Source organism: Rhyacophila brunnea, unplaced genomic scaffold (assembly GCF_057557595.1).
Source record: "Rhyacophila brunnea isolate RB1 unplaced genomic scaffold, BYU_Rbru_1.0 scaffold_17, whole genome shotgun sequence".
NCBI classification, from domain to species: domain Eukaryota; kingdom Metazoa; phylum Arthropoda; class Insecta; order Trichoptera; family Rhyacophilidae; genus Rhyacophila; species Rhyacophila brunnea.
Genome location: NW_028232827.1, coordinates 13,987,500 through 14,002,586, shown reverse-complemented (window position 1 = coordinate 14,002,586; position 15,087 = coordinate 13,987,500). Strand labels below are relative to the sequence as shown.

Sequence of the window (15,087 nt, the reverse complement as noted above, 5' to 3'; positions counted from 1 at the left end):
AATAATATTACTTGCATATATATTTTAAGTTTAAATTTAATTTAGATTATTTTATTGAATTGAATATTATCATTTACCTAGTTTCTTTAATAAAGAATGTATATTTTATATATATAATTTTTTATAATTCTAAAAAAGGATTTTTAAATGGTTTTTTAATATTTTTTTTAAATAACATTTTTTTTTTCTTTAAATATTTTTTCAATAATTTGAAAAAATATATAATTTTTTTTTTAATTTAAAATTTTTTTTTTTTTTTTTACTTTTTCTTTTACTTTAGTCATTTACTTATGCCACTAATCTTATATATATATATTATATAATAAGCTTCTCCACAGCAACTCCACAAGAAAAGCAACGGCATGGGAAAACCTGCAGTCGATCCGCCCCCGGGAGGGGATAAGCCAATAGTACCCGAGGACTGGTACAATACGCAATCCGACCCATCCTCCGAGGACTCTGACACAGATGCAGTGCTTGACACCACCAAATCCGAAAAGGAAACGGTGAGAACTAGGGCGGAGGCTGCCACAAAGGCAAAAATCCTTGCTCGAAAGGCTGCGGATCTGAAAGCGGAAAAAATCCTAGCGGAAGCTGCCGTGAAAGCCAAAGCATCCGAACGCCAAGCGGCCACAGAAAGAAAAGAGAAGGAAGAGGCGGCAGCCACCAAGGCCAACAAGAAGGTCAAAAAGGTCAGGAAGGAAAGACGTTCCCTGGCTGAGGAAATACCACAGGACTCCGAGGAAACCCCGAGGCCAAACGCCAAGAATCCAAAGAGCGTTGCCCCTCCCGGGGATAGGATAGCCGACTCGGATGTTACGGACTCACAAAACGGGGCTACTAAGGTTGCTCAAGCAATCCAAAGAGTGAAAGAATTACTCACCGGCGACGGAAATATCCCCGCATCGACAATTAAGGCGATAACAATGGAACTGGAGGCAGTCGTCGCGGAGACTTGGTCTCTCGCAATCAAGCTTGAATCCAGCAAAGCCATACTGGAAGATCGTGCCTCCTACATAAACGCGGTTGCCGCTGCCACTGGTGACGCAGTCAGTGAAGGAACCAAGTATTCTTGGAGCGACGTCACTCGAAAAGGCGCCAAGCCGGTCAGACAGACTTCTCCGGAATGGCCAATTGTGCCACCAACAACCGCCGCAAGGCCCGGCGTGTTCTTTTTTCCTACACGAGAAGGAATGGAGTCTCCGGCCACTAAAGAAGTCGTCAAGAAAGCCATCGTGCCCGCGGAACTAAAAGTCCAAATAACGGGCTTGAGAATGGTACGTGGAGGTGGGGTAATCATTCACCCCAGAACCGAGGAAGAGGCCAAACGACTGGCCGCCGCTCCTGGTCTAAAGGAGGCCGGTCTCCGGGCTGAAATCGCAGGAAAAAGGCTCCCGCGGATAATTGTATTCAACGTGCCGGTCAAGACGACGGAGGACGACCTTAAGGAAGCCATTAAGGCCAACACTCAAGAGGTCACGGGTCTCCCCTCGGAGGCATACCGCCATGTTAAACTGAGCCACAGGGCAGGCCCCAGAATCGGAAAATGTCACATGGTGATATCAGTCCCGGCAAAGGTGAGGGAAGCGCTCATCAATGACGGGCGCATATATATGGGATGGGAATCCTTCCCAACCAAAGACTTTTGTGGCGTCGTCAAGTGCACAAGGTGTCACTTATACGGCCACATGGCAAAGAATTGTTCGGCGAGAAGCGCCACATGCGGCCATTGCACCGAGGAAGGACACGATAGGGCTGAATGCCCTAATATTAAGGCCCCCGGAAAGTGCCCGGCCTGCGCCAGGCACAAGAAGCCGCATCAACATGCAGCGATCGACCCTGATTGCCCAGCGCGCAAGTACGCAATGGCACAGGAGCGGAACCGAACGGATTATTCGATTCAATGATTCGGTTCGGTCAGTTAAATGCGGGCAAAGGGAAGGCTATAACGGCGGAGCTGATCAAGACGGTTCGGGAAATGGACATCGATTTGGTCCTGGTGCAGGAGCCTTACTCCTACGGCCCCAACCTGGGTTTCAGTGGGGGTCGGGTAATGCACCACGGCCTGGGGTCCATGGCCTGCATCTTCGTTGCGAATCCTACCCTAGTGGTGCTACACCTTGCCCACTTGTCGAGCGAACTCTTTGCCGTAGCGGAGGTCTCCGACCGATCGGGGAACTCCATTGTGGTGGTCTCTTCTTACTTTAAATTCAGCGTAAACATCCTGAAATGCGTCGAGCAGCTCGATAAAATTCTGGTTGCATGCCGCGGCAAACAGATTATAGTGGGAGCGGACGTCAACGTTCAATCATGGCTGTGGGCCCCCCGGGGGCCGCGGTCTGGCCGGGACAATCCGGCGCCCCTCAAGGAACTCGTGGCAACTCACGACCTGACGGTGCTGAATAACTCTAATGGTCCAGCCACATTCTCTACCAACAATGGGGAATCTCACATTGATGTCACTTTGATATCCAATGGTTCTGCCGGACGCGTCGTGAACTGGACTGTCCATTTGGAAGCGTCAGCAAGCGACCACCGTCTGATCACGTTCGCCTACAGGACCGAGAGGGGCCACGCGTCTCTCGCTCCACTTGTGAGCGAGTCACTGCCGAGGCGTTTCAGGACCAAGGGAACCGACTGGGTACGTTTTGACCGCGAGTTTGCTGAGGGTCTGGACAGGATGGCCTCGCGCCCTCCGCCAAAGGACATGCACGCTGCGGCTGAGGACCTCACGAATCTCATTATTGAAAAAGCGGAGGGCACTATCGGAAGGACGACCCCGAGACCGCCGAACCTCGCACCCTGGTGGAAGCCGAGACTGACAAGACTGAGAGACACGATGAGGAGGGCCAGAAGGGCCTTACAAGCAGCGCGAAGATCGCTGGAGGGGCCGCTGCACGCGGACCATCCGCTTGCGGTCACCTACAGGACCACTAGACTCAAGTTCAAAAAGGCAATCAGTAAGGCTAAGAAGGTGCACTGGAGAGAGTTCGTCACTGAAATGGGTGGCAATGATCCGTGGGGCCCCCCCTTCCGCGTGATGAAGCTTGGCCTACGGCCCGGAAAAGTCATGTCGGCGGTACGGCGCCCCGACGGATCGTTCACCAATAGCTCTGAAGAGTCCGCCACAGTCCTGTTGGATGCTCTTATCCCGCAGGACAACGAGTCGCTCGACATTGACAACGACCGATTTCAGCAGCTTCGCGTCTATGCGCTGCTCCCCTTAAACACTCCGCGATCCGCAGCCACTACCATGTCCGAGCTAGGGATCCTGTTTGCCAGCCTCCCGATTGGCAAAGCCCCGGGGCTTGACTGCATAGATAACGCGCTAGCGAGAAGGGCGTGGTCTCTTGCCTCACACGAGATCACGCAACTCTACAAAGAATGCATGAGTAGTGGCATATTCCCCGACTGCTGGAAAAAGGGTCATCTCACGGTGATCCCCAAAGCCGGCAGTCGCCCTCCTTGTGACCCGAAAGCGTATAGACCGATTACGCTCCTTCCCGTCTTCGGGAAGATATTGGAAAGATTGATAAACAGCAGGATTGAGTCCCACCTGTCGGAAAACTGTCCAATCTCGCAAAGACAATTTGGGTTTAGACCCGGAAAGTCCACCGAGGATGCGATTCGCTTTGTGATCGATTCTGTGGAGAGCTCTGGCAAGGACCTCGTTGCCGGGATTTTTCTCGACATAGCGGGCGCGTTTGATACTGCGTGGTGGCCCTTGGTTCTGGCAAAGCTTAGGCTGAAACAGATCCCCGGGGACCTCTTTGCCTTAGTTCAAAGCTACTTCAGCAATAGGGAGATAACCTACGACTCCGGCCCCAGCCTGATTCACAGGAGGACCACCATGGGGTGTCCTCAGGGCTCCGTCCTGGGACCCCTTCTGTGGAACATTCTGTTTGACGACGTTCTGTCCCTGCCACTGCCTCCGGGCTGCACGCTCGTTGCGTACGCCGACGACTTGCTCCTGCTTGTTGGGGCGACCAGCCGACCGGCACTTGAGCGTGCAGCCACGGACGCCTTGGGCAGAATCCTTAATTGGGGGTTGCTGAACAAGCTGACCTTTGCCCCGAGCAAAACGGAAGCTGTCCTCCTCAGGGGTAGTTCTCGGGTCAACATAACTCGACGGCCGCCCACGGTTCGTTTTGGCCAGACCTCAGTGCGTTTCTCCGAAAGGGTTACGTATCTGGGAGTAATTCTTGATGACAAGCTGTCTTTCGTTCACCACGCCAAGACGGCCGTCTCTAAGGCCAATTTGGCCTATCAGAGAATGGCCCGAATGGCGGGCAGCAATTGGGGACTTAAGCCTAGAGCCCTTAAGGTTGCATACGGCGCAATTTTCATGGGAATTGCTGGTTACGCCTCCAGCATTTGGCATTCTCGAGTAAACTCCTTAACTCTCGTGAGACGCGCACTATTAAGCGGGCAGCGACTTGCGCTGATCTCGCTTACCAAAGCCTACCGCACAACTTCTACTGACGCGCTTGCCGTACTCGCGGGGGTGCTACCCCTCGATCTGCACGTCCAAGTCAGAGGATCGATCACCCTCCTCTTGAGGGGGATCAGCACAATACTCGCCGGTGTCCATCTGACACCACCGCAGAGATCCGAGGACGTTCCTTACAGGAAGACTGTAAGTGACATTGTGTACAAGACCGCATTTGCGGCATGGCAGGCGAGGTGGACCGCCTCCCCCAAGGGGCGGCACACTTACCGTTTTTTTCCAGACGTATTCTGCAGGCACCAAACTAGAAGACTCCAACCTTCACACTGGATTAGCCAGTTCCTCACCGGCCATGGCAACTTCGCCGCCAGACTCCACGAGTTTGGCTTGATAGTAGATGGGCCGGGTTGTACCTGCGGGCATGACCACCAAGATGTTGAACACATCCTCTGGGATTGCCCGCTTATGGAATTCGAACGAGCGGAGCTGTTTGCCAGGGTCCGTCCTCACACGGGCCCAATTGGTCATGGAGATCTGGTAGCAACCGAGGCCAACTTTGCGGCATTTGAGAAATTTGCAGCGTCGTATGGGGAGCGGGATAGTCCCGACTCTTCTGTAGACTCATCCATTTCAATTCGTGACACTCAGTATGCGGGTACACAAAGCGCTTAACGTCAGCGGACAGCAGAGCCAGTCCAAAAACAAACATTTTCTTTCTTAACTTTCTTCTTTCAGCACTACGGTGCATGGTTGCAGCATCAGTCCCGTGCGGCTCCGTCTCGGGACGGAATGAGCACTTAAAATCACTTCTTTCAGACACGTTTAAAGCGTCATAGAAAGCGGCCGTGCATATCCACGGTTGTGCATATATGACGGGTGGTGGTGGGCACTTTAACGTATGTTCTTAAGTCACAGGTGTGAAGTGATGGACCCATGTTTCATCCATGGTTATGAATAGACGCAAAAACTTTGTTTTATTGCTGTGAAACTTCGCCAAACACTCGATTGAAACATCCTCACGATGCTGTTTTTGTTCCATTGTGAGTAATCGCGGCACCCACCTTGCGCACAGCTTTCTCATGTCCAAATTTTCAGTCAATATGTGATGTACAGCACTTTTTGAAATGCCTACCATGTCTACTAGCTCGCGAAATTTCAGTCGAGGTTCATCCAATACCATTTTGTGGATTTTCGTCACTATTTCTGGCATGGTCATCTCATTTGGTCGACCACTGCGATGTTCGTCTTGGCAACTCGTACAGCCTCGTTTAAACTCAGCCATCCAATATTTTACTGTTGTAAACAAAGAAGCAGACACTCCCAGAGTAGAATCTAGCGCCGCTTTGATATTGGTTGGACTGAAGCCTTTCAAATGAAAGTATTGTATCACATAAATATGACCAATTTTTTCCATGTTAACAAATTCACTGAGAGCGTTCACTGTTGATGGCTGACAAATAATTACTGAATAACGTAGCGTCGTTAAACTTCAAACTTAGGCTTTATAAGGTTGGTACTTTCTATCATGGTCACTATTTTCAAACAACAACTGCTATCTATACGTCAGGTCGGGTACTTCTGGGACTACCAGTATGTTTTCGTAACCATATCGGAAAAGTATTGTACCTAATCGTGTGAAAATCCGACCTCGAGATTTTGACTGATTTGTATCAGGTATCGTCTAGTGATCAGGTTTTTTATGATTTGTTTTTTCAAATAATATTTCACGGCTTCCTGGCAGGAGTTGCAGGGGCCCCCTAGGGGGCCGCACCCCCCAGTTTGAGAAGTACTGCACTAGACTATACCACTGCGATGAACGATGATATTGTAGTCGACATTGAGGAATACAAAATGAGTCCTATGCTTTCTTAAGAATTTTACAGTACATTGGGACATGTCCCAAGGTAAAACCAGAATAGCGTCTCAAGGTATAACAAGCATACATTATTGACATAGTAATTTTTTAAGCAATATATACTCGTTTTAACAAATTATTTGATAGATTACTTACTTAAATAATGCTGCGACAGTACTACATTAGAAAATATCGATAATTATGCTTACATTATTTTTATACGTTTCGGAAATGATTGCTAAATTTTACTTTGAAGGTACGAGGGTGGGTCAACAATTCCTTAGAAAAAAGCATTAAAACAGTTTTTATTTTTGTATTTTTTTTTTATTTCTCAACATAATCTCCTTGGAGCTCAATACACTTGGTTAGACGTTTCTCAATTTTTTTTAAACCGTCAGAAAAATAAGTTTTCGGAAGGTCCTCAAAATAAGCATTTGTCCGATCGATGACTTCTTCATTTGAAAAAAAACGTTGTCCACTTAGCCATTTTTTTTAATTTGGGAAAAGGAAAAAGTCACTGGGGGCTAAATCTGGCGAATACGGTGGGTGGTCGACCAATTCGAACTTCAATTCTTCAATTTTAGCCATTGATCGTAAACATGTGTGAACACGGGCATTGTCCTGATGAAAGAGGATTTTTTTCCTGTTTAAATGAGGCCGTTTTTCTTCAATTTTGTTTTTTAGCTGGTCCAATAAAGATGCATAATAATCCCCTGTTATTGTTTTTCCTTTTTCCAAATAGTCAACGAAAATAATTCCACGTGCATCCCAAAATACAGTAGCCATAACATTACCAGCTGATTTTACGGTTTTCGCCTTCTTTGGACATGGTTCGCCTTTCGCAATCCACTGCTTTGACTGTTCTTTCGTCTCGGGAGTATAGTGGTGTATCCATGTTTCATCTACAGTCACAAAGCGACGAAAAAATTCATCCGGATTGCGTTGCATGAGCGACAACAAGGCTTTAGAGGCCACCACCCTATTGCGTTTATTGTCGACTGTGAGCAAACGCGGCACCCATCTTGCAGAAATTTTTTTCATGCCCAATTTGTCATGTAAAATAGAAATGACGCTACCTTTTGAGATCCCTGTAACCTCAATTATCTCACTCAACTTTAATCTTCGGTCACTTAACACCATATCGTGGATTTTATTGATCATTTCTGGTGTAGTCACCTCTACAGGACGTCCTGAGCGTGGTTCATCCTTTGTTGATGTACGACCACGTTTAAATTCATTTAACCAGTTATAAATAGTTGCAAGTGAAGGAGCAGATATGCCGTGAACTAAATCCAACTCATTTTTTATTTCCTTTGCTGTTAATCCTTTTATATTAAAATGTTTAATAACAGCTCTAAACTCAATTTTCTCCATTTTCCATTTTTCCATTTTCCACAAGCAATTTTTTTTTTAAATGTACGAGAAACACACAACAACCCGACCAATCTGATTGAAACTTCGCAGCATACTGAATCGGTAGTGCCGCTGCATGAAAACAAACCGCTTACAGTACCAGTCGCGCCACCTGTCGGCTTTTCTAAGGACTTATTGACCCACCCTCGTAGCACAACAGTTAATTGAGACTTGACGCTTCAAAGAATAACTGAAACTAAAATGGTTTGGTGAACAAATAGAGAACATTATTGCCAACATATTGGAGCTAGAGCTAGAGCTCTAGATATCTAGAGCAAGGATATCTTAGAGCAAGTGTCCCAACGTAAAACCATCCCAAGGTACAACCCTTTCCACCACCCATGGGAGTGAGAAGCACATAATGGCAAAAGTAACAAACTTAAGGCTAATACAAAACTGCAGAACAATTTAAATAGTGTAATAATGTAAATATACAGTATAAAATAGGCCAACATGATAGTTTTCAAGCAAATCTAGTATGCTATTCTAGCTTTTTTATGAGAAATATTATGAGCTGTTCGCTATGTCATATGCTATTTATTGTCTTATTATAACGTCATATGCCGGATTTGTATTTTTAAGTGCTAGATCTGGCCAAAAATTGCTTCTCTCTGATCTGGCCAAAAGTTAGCAACGCTATTCCTACTTATAAAGAGGCTTAATTATTTCGGTCAATCAGTAAAATTGGTATCAATTTACTAATTGTTCATGGCCCTCCTAGGGGACAAGTGTCGCGCATCAAGATAATACCATCTACAACATTCTCTCTGGAGTCTCATCAATTTATTATTTAATGTGAAATAATTTGTGCCGACATACCTATCAGATACGCTGTTTACCCTCCACTCTGAATGACGAATGCATTCACATTAAACAAAATGCATTAGTTTTATTCAGCAGCGGATTTCTTTGACGCAGGTGATGCAATCGATTAATTATTAGAACAATTAAAAGGGGCCTCGACACAGTTTGGACAAGTCATACCTACGATTATTGCATTATACGAAGTTTTTAAGAAGATGGGTATAAGATATTACCCAAAGCATAATAAAATCCCTGCAACTAACATCATATGGGCCTATAATATAACCACTATTATGTGTCATCACTATCAACCTCAGTAATAGTAATTTTTAGTTACAGGACGTGATTCTAGAAAAGAAATGCATTGAAATTGTTACTTATTTCAAAATAAGCCGGTGTCTCGGGCCTTAAAATCCCTAAAACCGCCACTGGTATTGTTAGGTACTAACTACATTTTAATGAATCGGATCTAGTTTCTCTATGTGCACAGTGATGTGAATTAAGGTCGATATAAATAAAAAGGATTTCAAGTTATACATATTTTAAATGAACAAAATCGATGTTTTTTTTTTAATTAGTATAAATATAAAATAAGTAGGTACATTAAAACTATGAATTAGTCAAAACTCGAAAACCTAAAGAAATAGATTTTAATGGTAAACATAACTCCACATTAATATGTAATAAACAGATGCAATCTTTTAGTGAATGTATGTACACTTTTTTAAATTGTCAGTTTATCTTTGATTTTAAAAATATTTGTTTTTGTTTTTCATATTTTACTACAAATTTGCTATTTTACTGCTAGGTATCTCTAGTAGGCAGCAGTAGCGAAGGGTGGAGGTGGGCTGTTGATCCGCCATAAATAGTGTACATTACACTTTGTTATTCATACGTTTTTATTTAACTACGACTACAATTTACTGATTATATTGGTTTTGTTTTTAAAAATCAAGCAAAATCAATCAACCCTGCCTAAACCAAACCAATAGTTCTGGTATATTTTGGGCGAAACGACAAAATTGTGCACACTTTTTCATTCATAATTCATATTGTTGGCTCATTTTTTAAATTCATTAAGCCCTGCCTAAACCAAACTCTAATAGATAAAAAATATTATTCCATATATACAATATCGAATGTTGTGTATAATTAATTGCATAATTTTGGATATTTAATAGATTTATGGCTTGGTTTTCGCAGGATATAATTGAATTTTAAAGACTAACCACTACCATATATCTATAAATAATTGTGGTCTTATTTTAATGAAAACAAATACTTATGGCTGACAAAGTTTAGTGTGCACTATTTTTGACAGATTTTAACAGCTTGCCTCCACCCTTCGCCACTGGTAGGCAGAGCATTCATATTGATTTGATTTCAAAAAGCAATAGATACTATGTTTATTAAAAAAAAATATACATATTGCTATGTTCTACTATTGCAAAGTACTATTTTTTTGTGAATATACCTAAAGAAGAATAGTTTATTTAAAGTTTGTATTTATGTTATTTCAGACACGAGCACCAAATCACCAAAGCTGATCCCATACCCAAACTGGTCAGCGCACAGAACCGAAGGTGAGGGCGAAGTATCTGAATTGGTCTCCCCATTTAGAGTTCGCGCTGATCGATGCGATCGTCTTTGGGTTCTAGACAGCGGCCTTGTGGACCTCCTCAACCAACCCCACAAGGTATCAGATCCCCAACTTGTAATCTACGACCTCCGTACTGATGTATTACTCCGAAGATACGCCTTCCCAGCTCTGCAAGTAGATAAAGAATCATTCTTCGCCAATATTGCAGTCGAAGATACCTCGTGCGAAGACAGTTATGCATACGCTGCTGATTTAGGTAGCCCTGGACTCGTGGTTTACTCATGGAAAACTCAATCATCGTGGAGAATTAAGCATCACTTCTTTAACCCTGACCCAATCTCCGGTGACTTCAATGTTATGGGAATCAACTTCCAATGGAATGATGCTCTGTTCGGTCTTGGATTATCAGCATCAGCACCTGATGGATTCAGCACATTGTACTTCCATCCTCTTGCCAGCACCAATGAATTCTCCGTCTCTACTAGAATATTAAGAAATGAAACATTGGCTGCTTCGAGTTTTTATGAATTCAAACATCTTGGAAATCGTGGACCAAATGCCCAATCTAGTGTTGCATTCGTTGATAAAACTACTGGAGTACTATTTTACGCGTTGGTAAACTTGAATGCTGTCGCATGCTGGAAGACAACTAACAAAGCATATACAATCGAATCACAAGGAAGAATATTCATGAGCAATGAAACTATGGTGTTTCCAAATGATCTGAAAGTGGACGAGAAAGGAAACCTTTGGGTATTATCTGATAGACTACCCAAATTTATGTATAAAACTCTTGATCAGAATGACGTAAACTTCAGGATTCTTACTGAATCTGTCAAGGATGCTATCAAAGGCACTGCTTGCGACACTACTCTGAGTATTGATATAATTAATAAAATTCATGAAAAGATCAAGCCAATTGGTGATAAGATTAAGAAAGCTTTCACAACTGGATCAGCGTCAGGTCTTATGCCATACGTCCAGATCTTGGTGGCTGCTATTGTAGGAAGATCGCTGATTCACTGAGGTAGACGTCCTATTCAATCAGCGGATAGCATGCCATATTTTGTGCTACTTGTGGATTTATTTATGAGTTGTGTATAGACCGTTACCAATTTTGTTTGTAAGCTCGTAATATAACCATGGACCTCTATAATCCTGATTCTAAAATTCTATTATTATGGCTGGATTTACACTTGAACGGGCCTTGGGCTAATACATATTGCGGCCCCAAAAAATATTAAAACGGCATTTTACAAAATGTTACTAATACAGTTGTTGCTTTTTGTTTACAACACCATTTAAATTATTTAATTAATTTTTTTAACATTTTTTACTTTATTAATATTGGAGCAAGTGGCCAATAGTGTTTTGTAAATGATTTTTATTTTGTGACAATGGGAACAATGATATTTCGTCTTGGAAATTAAGTCCCAACAATACCTACAAGGAAAGTTTGGAAATTTATTTAGAATTAGCTGTTAGAATTGTAGAAGCTCGTACACTTACGCATTTTCTGCCGCAAGGTTTTTTGTGATTTATTTCAAATTATTTTTCGGGTTTCCCGGTCCTGGGCTGCACGATTGATAAATCCGGTCCTGCATTTTTTGTTTATTTAATTTTACAGGCTATTGTTAGGTTATAATAGCCACATTACTTAATATAACAGTTGATATAACAATGATTGGGTATTAAAAAGGAAAATTAAACACCGATTATCAAATGTTATTGTAAATAAAATTAGTACATTATTATTATAAATTAATGTACCAAGGTATATTTTACAACCTGTTCACAGTAAGATAAATATTGACTACCTTCTTGATATAATATGATAAATAAATTGTTTGATTAAATAAAATGTGAAATTGAATCTAAAAATCAGTGGTAGGGAATCTTTTTATGTTGGAATGCCGCATTAAGTTAGCTCTAGCATAATAAAGGATACTTCAATTTGATATTCTTCAAGGTGTAGGTACCTACATTATTTTGTAAAAATCTAAGTAGGTACAAACTATAATACATAAATTTAAGCATATTGTGTTTCTAACGATTTTTTTTATTACTTATTAATTTTATAGTTTACCCTTTAAGATTTTTTGTGACAGCGTTTTGTTTGTTTGTAATGCAGACGTAAAAAAATATTGATAAAAATAAAAGTAATTGTTCTGCAAAATTTCGATTTATTCAAAAGACTTAAAACTGCACATGGCATGACCGCAGGTTCCCTAACCCGGCTTAGATTTTAGAAGTTGTAACATATGGAATTATTACACTATTAGTGAAACAAAAGATTGTCAAGCCAACATCATATCAAAAGCACAAATTGTTAACTAATATTGCGTCATATCTCGTTAGATAAACATGATAAATCATTGATGAATTCTTATGGAAATAATAAAATTAGAATTATATTAATTATTACGAATACTAATGTTATTTATTGAGTAATAATGGTATTTTGAACAATATGTATTGTTTATTAATATTTTTATTGACGTACAAACGATTGATGATTTTAAATCGGTTAATTTATTACAAACTTGATCAGCTGTTCATGAAATTAATAATGCCATGAATCTTAAATTTGAAGGACGCTAATTATGGAAACAATGTTTTGCAAAAATGTGCTAGTACACAGTAATTTCAAATATTATATAAATAAAGTAATTTTAGATAACATTGTCACAAAATGTAATGGGTTACATTTTCCATTTTGTCAATATTATTATTATATGAAAATCATTGGACGATGCTGGACATCTAGCGGAGAAAACTCTTTCTAATGATCAGACAACGGTTATCATAAATACCATATAGATGGCAGTGTAACATTGTAATGTGAATGTGTTTTGTATAGGCATAATCTATTATTTATTATAATATTCCGAGAAATTATTTTTATAATATTTTTGTTGTGACATGAATATTTATTATTATGTTTAAATGCGAGTTTAAATATCGTTTGGTTAGTGCACATAATGATATTGTATTATTCCAGTTTTGTATGTTTTGAACAGGCAATGAAAATGAACAGGTATGTATTTGAATAAAACAATAGGAAATAACTTCTCAAATAGATATGTACCTTATTTGTACTTATAATATTACTACAATATTCATGAATAGAGTTCTCTATAAACCTCAATTGGCTGGACGCATAGCTCGAAGAAGGGACAATCGCTGAATAAATATAGTCATCCAGTGGTACCCAAGAGGTACAAAACGTTTGCAAGGTAGACCTAGAGGAGACTGGATCATGGAATGGTTAAGTTTTGTGGAAGTACGTGGCAACGCAACGCAAAGGATCGAGAGAAGTGGAATCAGCTTGGAGAGGCCTTCATCCAGCATTGGATAGATTCAGGCTGATGATGATACACGAATTATATAGACAAGTAGTGTACATACAATGATTAAATTAAAAACAGGACACACTCTTCTGTGCATTAACTAGTCGATATAATAAATTTTATAATTTTATCATCTACTTATCTAAGATCTTGATTATATTGAAATTGTAAATTTAAAAAATGTTATGGTTTGCTATTTGCGTCATAAATTAAATAGTTTTTATTAAATTAAAGTAACATACCTATCGCTATGTTGTAAAAGTGTATTCATATATTGTAATTTGCTTTAGATGTGCTTTTGAACCAACCAATTCGAATGCTGTAAATCATTTTACACACTAAAATATAAATTTATAATTAATATTTAATTTTATATTATTTCTGTGTGAGTATATTTAATCAAAATTCAAACAAAGATGTAAGGTGCAACGGTAAATAAAAAACAATAAAAGTTATAAAATAAAACATATCCTAACGTTATTGTAATATATATTTTTTGGTTTTCCACCGCGTGTTCTTCTCCACAGATGGATGAGGATAAAAGGCCGTTTGGCTTATAGGTATATACAGTTGAAAAAAAATACTCAAAATATTTTGAGAATGGTCTTTGTAGCGAGCTCGAAACGTCGAGGAAAGAAAGAGGACGAACACGCGGTGGTAGCCTAAAAATCTATCACAATAACAAAAAAAAAACCGTGAAAGTCTCAACTATTATAAAGTACATATATCTTTAAATAATTGCTGAACCTACTTACATTATAATGAGTATCAACACGAAGTTTTATAACTATGTACACGTGTTAATATCAGCGCTCGAAATGGAAAATTTTACGAACCGGAGCGCTCAATATTTTATGAAAATGTTAACATAGTTATCTAATTGCTTGTGTATTTTATAAAAATAAGTGTGTTATGCCGTGTCCACATTGGCAACAAGTTGCTGGCAACCTCATTAAATTTCGATTAAAATAATTTTTGGTCAAACAAATTTTGATAATTATCGTGAAATTTAATGAGGTTACCAGTGTGGACAAACTTTTTTCAGATAATATATTTTAAATGATATATTTTATAAAATATGATAGATATTTTAAATAACAAAGATTTTTACGTTAAATGGCAAATCTAGCTCACTGTCAAATTAATATGTCCACGAGACGGAGCGATAATTTTGGTCAATTTACGAACCGGAACGGCGCTCCGGTGCGTTCCGGTCCATTTCGAGCCCTGGTAAATATCAAATAAATATGCAATTATGTAGTATATAATAAATTACAAATATATTGTTAAGAAAAATATTTGCTCTCGTTTACCATCATATAATTTCATTCTTTATATCTCACACGTCCATACATTAACAATACTATTCCAATCTCTTAATAAATATTTTTATACTCTTGCATTTTTATAGCAATCTATTATACACCTCTTGGTCTCATGACCCATATCACAATCAGTGGCGGTTTGTTCATCAAGAGCAAGGGACGCCTATATCAGATTAGTACAGTGACTCCTCTCTCCACACAATCCACTACTAATTTAAAAACAAATGTGGTAAATCATTTAGGTCACTAAATGGCATATTACTTCTTCATCAGCCCTCATGACTGAAGATTGT

At 40.3% G+C, this 15,087-nt stretch overlaps 1 protein-coding gene across 1 annotated transcript in view; it reads left to right on the top strand.

Annotated features, from left to right (window-relative positions):
- yellow-b (L-dopachrome tautomerase yellow-b) overlaps positions 1 to 12,291 on the top strand; it is a 75,658-nt gene extending 63,367 nt beyond the window's left edge. Inside the window, exon 3 of the mRNA XM_085944747.1 lies at positions 10,040 to 12,291. Within this exon, the coding sequence (XP_085800873.1) occupies positions 10,040 to 11,145 (1,106 nt within the window). The 3' untranslated portion in view covers positions 11,146 to 12,291. The remainder of the gene's footprint in view (positions 1 to 10,039) is intronic.
- Positions 12,292 to 15,087: the final 2,796 nt, after the last annotated feature.